At 39.9% G+C, this 10,161-nt stretch overlaps 1 protein-coding gene across 1 annotated transcript; it reads left to right on the plus strand.

Moving 5' to 3' along the window:
* The first annotated feature begins 978 nt into the window (after positions 1–978).
* LOC308365450 (transmembrane emp24 domain-containing protein 2-like) lies at positions 979–9,111 on the plus strand. The gene is made up of 4 exons (XM_080838874.1): positions 979–1,342; positions 2,488–2,680; positions 6,503–6,604; positions 8,630–9,111. Exons 1-3 carry the CDS (start codon positions 1,163–1,165, stop codon positions 6,598–6,600), a joined length of 471 nt encoding a protein of 156 aa, XP_080695000.1. The 5' UTR covers positions 979–1,162; the 3' UTR covers positions 6,601–6,604; positions 8,630–9,111.
* The last annotated feature ends 1,050 nt before the right edge of the window (positions 9,112–10,161 follow it).

The following is a 10,161-nucleotide window of genomic DNA, read 5'->3' on the forward strand; positions in this document are numbered from 1 at the left end:
ATTACAGTATATCCTGTGAGTGAGAATGAGATTTATGATCAAGCAGCTGCTGTGACCACCAAAAATTGGCCAGCATAATCTCCGAAATTGCAATCGTACCATTATAACAAAGGAAAAGACCCCACACTGGATTTGCTCAGACACATGGGGTCAGGAAGCAAACTGAGATGTGAGTGACTGCAATTAATCATAGTATGGGAATGGGCTAGGCCATTGGGAACCACCTGATTATCATACAGAACAGCAAAAGGTTGCAGAACCTGTTTGCATTTGAAGCCTAGCGAATTTACATTAAAAAGCCTAGGAGGTGTCTCAAACAGTATTGGAGATGCTTGTTATTCAGATCTGCACCGCAGTAACGAAGCAAGTGAAAAACAAAACAACCAAAAAAAAGACAGATCATGTTAGTCTTTGTGGTATAGCAGTATTTGCTCAATCAGGGTTTCATGTTCTTCAGTGGGTTTTTTGTTTGTTTGTTTTTTCCCCCTTTTATTTCCTCGATGAGTCGGCAGCAGGCAGCCCCCAGACCAATTCTGGCCCGCCACAGTTTTTTGGAAAAAAGGAAGTTTCTTTTGTGGTTGATGTAGCAATCTTTGTTGGTAGGAAAAAGTAAGTTTCTTTTGTGGTTGATGCAACAATCTGTCTTTATTCCAGTAAAGTGCGCAATCTTTTTTCCAGTATAGTGCGCAGTCTTTATTCCAGTAAAGGGCAGTAACGAAGCAAGTGAAAAACAAAACATAACAACCAACAAAAAGACAGATCATGTTAGTCTTTGTGGTATAGCAGTATTTGCTCAATCAGGGTTTCATGTTCTTCAGTGGGTTTTTTGTTTGTTTGTTTTTTCCCCCTTTTATTTCCTTTTTCAATTTTTCACTTGCTTCGTTACTGCACTTTACTGGAATAAAGACTGCGCACTTTACTGGAAAAAAGATTGCGCACTTTACTGGAATACACTAACATCTCCTTCCTGTGGGCGGAGTGGATAGCTCAAGAGTTTCAATCATGTTAACTTGACTGTATCATGCCCAAGGAACTTCTGCATTAGGACCACACTTCCCTCAGATGGGTCATTTCAGTGGTCGGTGGCTTGCGAGGACTTCCTATAATAAGTGTACTAGCTATCCTCTTTACTTCAATTTGAAGTCAAAGAGAAATTGCCATCATGTTCACGCTTTCTGGAGTCATTGTTTTGTTGGCAATGTTATCCGCCACAGCATCGGGATACTTCGTTAGCATAGACGCTCATGCTGAAGAGTGCTTTTTCGAACGGGTAAACTTCGGCACCAAGATGGGCCTAATGTTTGAGGTTGCAGAGGGAGGCTTCCTGGACATCGATGTGGAGGTAAGCTAACTAGCTAGCTGGCTAGCCCACAAGGAAAACCAACGTCGTTTGCGCTAGCTAAGTTGCGACATGTCAGGCCAAGCTAGCTAACGTGCCGTTATAGAAGATGTAACCTGAGCTATTCAGACCAGTTAAACAATGCCATGTCTGATATAACACTGAGAATCACCCCCTCCAAATCAGATAATATGGGTAAATGATACATTTTCTGAATCCTTAGGGTCATGACAGTATTTCAGTGTTTGGATTTTGTTTCTCTGATGCTCCCTGGTGCCACAGGATTAAAAGACATAAAATGACTGAGGCGGAAATGGCAGGAAAATGTGTGTGATTAAAAGTTTGAAGAGCTCCAGGGTTGGCTGTAGCCTACTTATCCCAAATGTTCACAAAAGGATTTAAATTAAAGCTCAGTGTCTCCCCTACAAACTTAACAACATAAAATGTTCCAATATGTCCAAAATAGATTTTCAGCTATGTCAGTGTTTGATTTATACGCATTATTTTCTCAACCTTAGTTTACATTATTTGTGATAACTCAGAACAGCTACTCTTGTCAGGTAGCCATCATACATCATTGAAAAGCTGAGATTCCAGGCTTTCAGAAAAGGTATGGTAGCCTTTGCCACTTTTTCGGTAACTGTTTCCATATTTTGAGGCTCTGTCTCATGGTCTATAAGGGTTTTACAACAGCTGTTTTGAAGTTCTTCAGGACATGACTTGAAACACTGTTGAAGACCTGCTTAAAAAATGCTGTAGGTACATGGTCAATACATGAGGTGGAGGAGTTACACTTAGTGACAGTCTTACAAAATATCCACCAATGTGATGCAGGTTAAATTGCCCAAGGTTGGATTTTTTTTATACAAGGTATCTGCGTTTACATCAGAAATAATACTGGCTCTAATTTAAGTTATCTTGTTATTGAAGAACAGTGCGAGTTCTTCACATTTTGATGCAGAGGCCTGCAGAGGAGTAGAGGCAGTGTGGAGAAGCTATAGATCCAAGCTGTAACTTTACATATTTTTGACATTAAATCTTAGTGTCATGTTTTGTTTTGGAAACTTTTATCACATTCCCGTTATTTGCAGTTCGCCCAACAATTGAAATTCATTGTATTTATCTAATGTGCCCCATCACTTCCATAGATTACTGGCCCGGATGGGAAGCAGATATATAAGGGAGACCGAGAGTCCAGTGGGAAGTATGTTGTTGCTGCCCATATGGACGGCACATACAAATTCTGCTTCAGTAACAAGATGTCACCTATGACTCCCAAAATAGTCAAGTTCACCATCCATATTGGAAAGGCACCGAAAGGTGATGTTATGGAGATGGAAGGTAAGCTTAGCCCCGTGTGTCTCTTTGTGTGTGTTGCCTTTTATGCGTTCCAGCTCTTTAAAGCTCCTTTTCTATTGTATATTAAGTCATATTTTAAGTATACTGGGACCAGCCTTGTCCTAATTCAAAAACATATTTTTTGAAAGTGACAAAAACCTCTGCATGGGTGTTGTCCATCACAGTAGCACAGGCTTTAGATGATCGAGTTAGTGTTGTTATCCCTTCCGGACTCTTCTCTCTACCCTGAGGGAATGCATAGCTTCTTTTTGGGTCACTTTGTGATTGACCATTACTTGTACAATGCCAAAAACCAAAATGGCCTAGAAATGTGTATTTAAAAAGGCAGAAATGTTAGGTCGTTGCTAGAAACAGGAAAAGGGGACAGAATAACTCTCAATGATAACCGAAGATTCCAGTGAAATCTTACAGCCAAGCTACATAACAGCTGTATAGGCAGGAGGGCGATATAGCTTTTGCATCCGAGCCTAGTTAATTTAAAACGAATGGATGGGTTAGGGTTGTCTGTTTTTCTGTCAGTGTTTATTCATGCTAAATGTAGAGATTAAGCATCACCTTGAAAATACGGCCTTTGCTGCTCTTTTTCCTTGCTTCCTCACCTGTTTGTCATCCCTCTTACTCTGTTCATTCCTCCTCTCTTTCTTCCCTTAATTCTTCCTTCCCTCCTTCAGTTGGGATCGCAGCCAATGATGGCAGTTATTTAGATGCTATTGAAATGATGACTTATTTGCGAAGTATCTGTGAGATGGTGTTCAACTGATAATCTGATGACAACTTTTTTAGTGTTGCTTTTAGCAATGTATAGCTGACCTATAAACTGGGGGGATATTTCTTGTCTGTATTAAAATTAGATCTGTGAAAAATAATGTGTTAACGCGTTATGATTAAATTACAGGATTAATGCGTTATTTATTTTAACTCATTTAATGCATGTGCCGAATGAGCTTCCAATAAACCCACAATTGACCGTTCGCTTGAGGTTGAGCAGCATGGTGAAATGGTGTTCATACGGGACTTGTAGATCTGACACAAGGTACCCTGAGATTTTAGAGCGACACGTCGTTTTTTTCGCATATCTAAAGCCCAAAACAAAGGAGGGAAGGTGCCGGCTGTGGATTTAACAGTGTGGGAGACCCCGCTCCCAACTCAATGTATCAAAGATCAACAAATACACATATGTCTGATCCAAAGTAAATGAAGCTTCTTGCAGCTAGCCAGCTAGCGAACTATTCAATTCAATTCAATTCAATTCAATTCAATTCAATTCAATTCAATTCAATTCAATTCAATTCAATTCAATTCAATTCAATTTTATTTGTATAGCGCCATAACAATACAATTGCCTCTAGGCGCTTAACAGAGCCCAGAGCCTGAACCCCCTTAGTGCATGCACAACGGCAACAGGGGCAAGGAAAAACTCCCTGTTGGGCAGGAAGAAACCTTAAGCAGAACCACGGCACATAAGGGGGGACCCATCTGCTTGAGGTCGGCCGGGTGGAGACAGGAAGGTGGGACGGGGGGAAGGGGGGAAGGGGAAGGGTTGTGTGGCAGAAGGGGAAAGGAAGCAACAGGGGTTATACACACCCAGCATTTAATCACTTGACATATGTATACATACATCTGGTGGTAAATACATGATACAGGCAAGACCAGATTACTGTGCCAATAGGGTTACTGTTACAGGGGTAAGGGATGTAGGGACAGAGAAACATTTCGGTGGAGGCAATAATGTATATTGAATATAAATGCTAGCATAGGGTATTGGGTAGAGTAGGTGTACGGCAATGCAGTGGCGGTGGGTGCGATTGGCCGAGGGTTTCTCCAGGTAGACCAGGTAGAGAGACTACGTGCAGAGTGGTGGGGGTGAGGAGCGATAGTTCCACTTCCATCAGCGATTGGAAAATGCTATAGGGGAGTGAGAACATTTATGTTAGTAGACAACAATTTCAGAGACAGATAGGGAGATGCATTTGGGTAGTAGATTTAACAGTAGGCAATATGGCTATTTTATTAGTGTTATTATAGGCAAAAGCAATATGATATGGAAGGAGAGAGAGGGGGGAGATATATGTAGTAATGCTGGCATATATTGTTAGTGTGCTTGCAAACACACTATTGTTCTTCTTAAGTCTTATTTATTTATGCCGGGGCCGTACATGCATCCACTCGGCAATGTTTGAGACGGTGAGATGATGGTGTGGACAAACCGGGAGGCAGTATTGTTCGTTACATTGAAGTATAAGCTGTTATGCCGGGGCCGTACATGCATCCACTCAGCAAACAGGATACACTTTTGGCTAGCGGAGCAGGTGATGAGTTTGTTGACGCAATTACTTTTGGCTATAGGATGCACTAAAGAGGAATGTCTTGGCTGTATTGTTCGTTACATTGAAGTATAAGCTGTTATGCCGGGGCCGTACATGCATCCACTCAGCAAACAGGATACACTTTTGGCTAGCGCAGCAGGTGATGGGTTTGTTGACGCAATTACTTTTGGCTGTATAATTCGTTACATTGAAGTATGAGCTGTTATGCCGGGGCCGAACTATGCTATCTCGCTAACGAACTATGCTATCTGGTTGAGAGAACATCCCCAAGCAGTTCATGTCAACTAGTATTAAAACGACAACAAGTACACAACTAGTCTCTCCAACGAAATGTGTTAATGTTAAAATAAAATATTATTGTTACTGTCAAAATGTTAATGTTACCGTCTGTAAGGTTGCACACTTAGCTATCCTAGCTAGCGATAGTAAACTCCATCAAGTTGCAAAGAGCTTAAAGCCCCATTATGCAACAATTATACTTCAGAATTAGGGTTAGGATAAGCAGTTTAACCTTAAAATAACAGCTTAAAAAAAATTGGGTCGCTACAATGACTTTTAATATGGAGAATCGCCTCCGTGCCATTGCGATACAAGGGTCCTTAGGCATATAACTGCGTTCTGTAGTTCTGCCTGCCGCAGCCCGCCGCCCTGACTTGTTGACTGTCTGCAGATCTAGTAAGTAGCTTATTTGCCGTTTTGCTTTGTCTTGTATTGCACTTGCTTGATGTTTGACTGTGTTAGGACAGTCGTTGAGTAACTAGTTTGTCATAATGTCAAAGTCAGCACATTTCAAGAGATTTCGTTAGTTTTAGCTGCTAGCATGCCGTTCGCGAATAGCTATTGATCCGTTGTGCTGCTTTAATATACTGTATCAATCTTGAACAAAACGTCCCAAAAGGCCATTATGAACTTTTATTTTATTTTAATCTTTGTAGCATTTTGGTGATTTGCAGCACCATTGTTTTAGTTTTTTATGAATAAAAAAAGAAAACATTTTAAATGTATATATCCGTCTTTTGTCATGTCTTTTTCTCACAAAAATATACAGAGAAAAGCGGTAACATGTGATTAATCATGACTAACCCACAGAAACCTGTGATTGATTAAAAAATGTAATCGTTTCACATCCCTTATTAAAATATATATTTTTATGAAGCGTTAACATTTAATTGTTATGATGCAAAGATGAGACGGTTTACACACAAAAAAGATTGGTTGAACACCACTGCAGTTTTCCTGAATAGGTCAGTACGACTTTTACTAAAAGTTAGCCAGGAAAGATGTGAAGCCGCAACGTTTAGGTGCCTGATGTACGTGCTCAGCCTAACCCTGCACCGGCTGTCACTCTGAGATTGAGGAATAAGACTGATGAAAGAGGAAACTCGACACCACAAGCAATTTAACGTGTGCTAGTAATGTGTGAATGTCACCCACACGCTAACTGACAGGCTGTGTTCTACATGTGCTCTCCTCCCAGCCCATCAAAACAAACTGGAGGAGATGATCAACGAGCACAGGGCAACAGAACAGAAATATCGGAAGGATCCGATACGTCGCGCGAATGTAATGTTGTGATGAGGTAGGTTATTTAATTTAATTTATTATTTAATTTAAGATGTTACTGATAACCATTTTTCAACTTTTTAAACTTAAGGTAACACTATGCAACAATTTGACACTTTTTGAGATATGGTTTTACAGGCAACTAGTTTTGGTACCATCCTCAAATTAATTTTGATAGCATATGGTCATGTGAATTACAGATAAACACCTGTGTCTTCCCACTAGCCATCCAGGATATGCCCCATGTAGTTCTGTGTAACGGGCTGGTACACCCTGCAAAAGTGGAAGAAAAGCTTTCATACGCATGACATTGCCAGCTAAACTGCCAACAGACACCAGTTAGTATGTTGGCAAGCTTCTATCAGTGTCAGCTGGGCTGTTAGTGGTGTTGGAAAGGTTTTTGCATGCCTTTTAGGTCGGGGGTTTTCAACTGACTAGCCATTCTAACTAGAAAGTAATTTGCGGCCCACTGATGTGCCTGCCTGTGCCTGCGTGTGCGTGTTTGTAACCGCCGCCGCCACACCCCCTGCACAGATATTCTGCCTGTAGCATTTGTCAGTGTTATTTCTTCGCTGAATATGGGTCTACTTCAGTATTTTTCAGGCAATATTTTTCTTTTTTTTAGATATTTCACAATACTCAACAGTAATCTGGAAATGTGTTGAAATATCATAGGGAATTTAAACAAATGAAAAAATTCAATGGTGAACTGATCAACATAGGCTCATGTCGTAGCCTGACGATGTCATACTCATAATTCTAGTCAGAATAAGAGTCTGATACTGAACTATTGGGCTGTGATTATGGGGCGTGTTTAAACGAACCAGGGGGGAAAAAATGCCTCTTCGCTCAATTGGATACCTAGAACCAATCAGAGCAACGTAGTAGACCATCTGATACATTAAAACTTTAACCTGATCCCGTAGGAAGGACGGCAAAAACATCTTTTCGATAGACAAATGCCTTGATTGCATTTCTCTGTTCCTCTTTTAAAATGAATACGCTGTCAATATCTGTTGAGATATGCCTGCTCACGTTACTAATTAGCAACAAGGCTATAGCTAGCTACCATGTATTTTAATGGATTTTTAGTGTAGGGTTAACAATGACCTAACAATAATGGTCTAGCGCGCTTCAGTTAAGACATACAATCCTCGGCAACATTCGTGTTGCACATATACAACTAACCGAGTCAATGTAGACATAAAAAAGTCGTGTAGATAGCATAATTTACATAAAATATGTCCCACTTACAAGCCGGATACGCCGCCATCTTTTGGAGGATTTCGAATTAAGCGCTTGATAATCTGTCCATCATCGTATAAAGCCTGCCCTGACAATTTGATTGGTCCGGCTTTTTCTGTCCGATGAAACTCTCTCCCAACTAACTCAGAGCCAGACCAAATCTCTCTGACCAAAATTTTTGTGGGCGGGGTTTGGGCTGGTATCCAGGCTACTCATGTCGCGGACCCCATGCAATGCTGTCGCGGACCACCAGGGGGTCGTGGACCCCTGGTTGAAAACCCCTGTTTCAGGTAGTTAACATACTAGTTTTGGAACAGAACTCCGTATTGATGCTTTAACCTTTTGATCATTCTCAGCCAATTCTGACCTAAACATACTGTCCAAATTGTTTGTCACCAAAGGCAATTTTTAAATAGCACTTTCTGATGATAATTAGTCATATCCTATGGAAATAAACGGAAGCCTAGCCTAGCCTTACTGAACTTAATTTTTACACAAGGTATCCTTTTGCCAAATATGCTATATACTGTTATATATATACTATATACTTATACTGTCTTTAGGCTTTAGGCTTTAAAGGAGTAAAATGATAGGCACAGTTCGAAAATAGCGTTTAGAGTTAATGGAGATCGACCCAGAGTGCATCTACAGTTTAAACCTATCTATTATTTATATTATGCCAACACAACCAAACACCACTTATCTTAAGTCTACAAAAGTGTTGGCAGAACTCTACACAAGTGTTGGCAGCATTTGTAAGAACTCTAAACGATTTTCTTCCTCTTGTCCTCTTCAGACAATTCCCCGGGGTTCATCATCTGTCTTTGTGGAGACTGCAAAAGGGAATATTTTGAAGATGGAGATTCTGTTTGAGCTGGAGCCTTTAACACTCTGTTTCTTCAAACTTTTAGAGAACTTCTCAGATTTGTCCTTTTCTGTGACACTGTATTGCTTGGGTCTTTGCTACTGGCTGGACGGACCACTTACTTCGTTATTGCAAAATAAGGAGACAAGATGATTGCACGGAAAGGGGCAATCACACAAAGAGTATAGCCTACCACTTGTAGATAGGTGAATATTCATTCACTCCCTATGGACTAAATAACACACTTTTACATGCTATCAGTAAGTGACATAGCTAATTTGTCTGTGGTAATTATACTGTAGCCAAGTCTCGTGCACAACCAAGTTTGTCAAATGTGCGCTTCTTTCCCTCAGACTTGTAAACCTTCAAAATAAATACCAATATTCAAAATGAATTAAAAAGTTTTTGCTGTTCTTGTGTTGACCTTTTTTTTAAGCTTAGAATTTACAAAAACCTCATCAGATTGGGTTTGACTACCACCAACTGCACATCTGACAGGGTGAGAAATGTCCTATCCCCAAAAGATTGTGAGAATATGGTCCATGCTTTTTTATCTTCCAGACTGGACTATTACAATGCACAATACTCAGGGATAAGTCAAGCTTCACTTCATAAGGTACAAGTGGTTCAAAATGCACCATCTAGACTTTTAACTAAGACCAAGACGTTTGGTCATATTATACCAGTTTTAGCAGAACTACATTGGCTCCCAGTAAGATTTAGGGTTACCCTTTACTTTCCAAGTACTTCAAAGTCCTCTGAGGAGCTTTTACTGGTTTTATCTCATATTACTTTAAAGGGTGGTCAAGCTTATATCGGTTTTATGGTCATGGGTGCTACATTATGGAATAGTCTCCGTTTTTAGGTTAGATCTGTTGTCTGTGTGGGCAGTTTTAAAGCTCGATTGAAAACTTACTTTTATACACTGTTCCCCTTTTTAACTAAGACTTTAGTTCAGTCTGGGGTTCGGCTTTTTTATGTGTGCTTTTAGGGAGTCCAGGGTTTACTCTATGGTTTTGTCAAGTTCACTTTTACATTTTGTGTTATTGTTATTCTTATGCTATTCTGTTGCCCATATTTATGCTTTTATGTTTTTATATATTTTCGTCTTTATGTTTTAGCCTTTTTAATATTTAGTCTATTTTTTGTTCTTGTTTATTGTAAATTGATTAATCTCGACTGAAAAACACTACAACTCCTGTTGTTTTTAAATGTGCTATATAGATAAATGTGACTTGACTTCAGACAATTTCTACTGATGTAAGGGGGTGCAATAATGACTGTAGAAGAACTGTAAAAATGTTGAATTTGTTATACTTACTTCATTTGATCACATTTTCCTGAAGTGCCAGTTTGCTCGCTAATCAAATTCCAGCAGTCAATATTTGCCAGTGTAAATAGCCGATCTACATCAAACTTCAAAGGGTCAATCATAATAGCACACAGAGGCTATGTACCAAATA

The sequence above is a fragment of the Sprattus sprattus genome (assembly GCF_963457725.1).
Source record: "Sprattus sprattus genome assembly, chromosome: 5".
Classification (NCBI taxonomy): domain Eukaryota; kingdom Metazoa; phylum Chordata; class Actinopteri; order Clupeiformes; family Clupeidae; genus Sprattus; species Sprattus sprattus.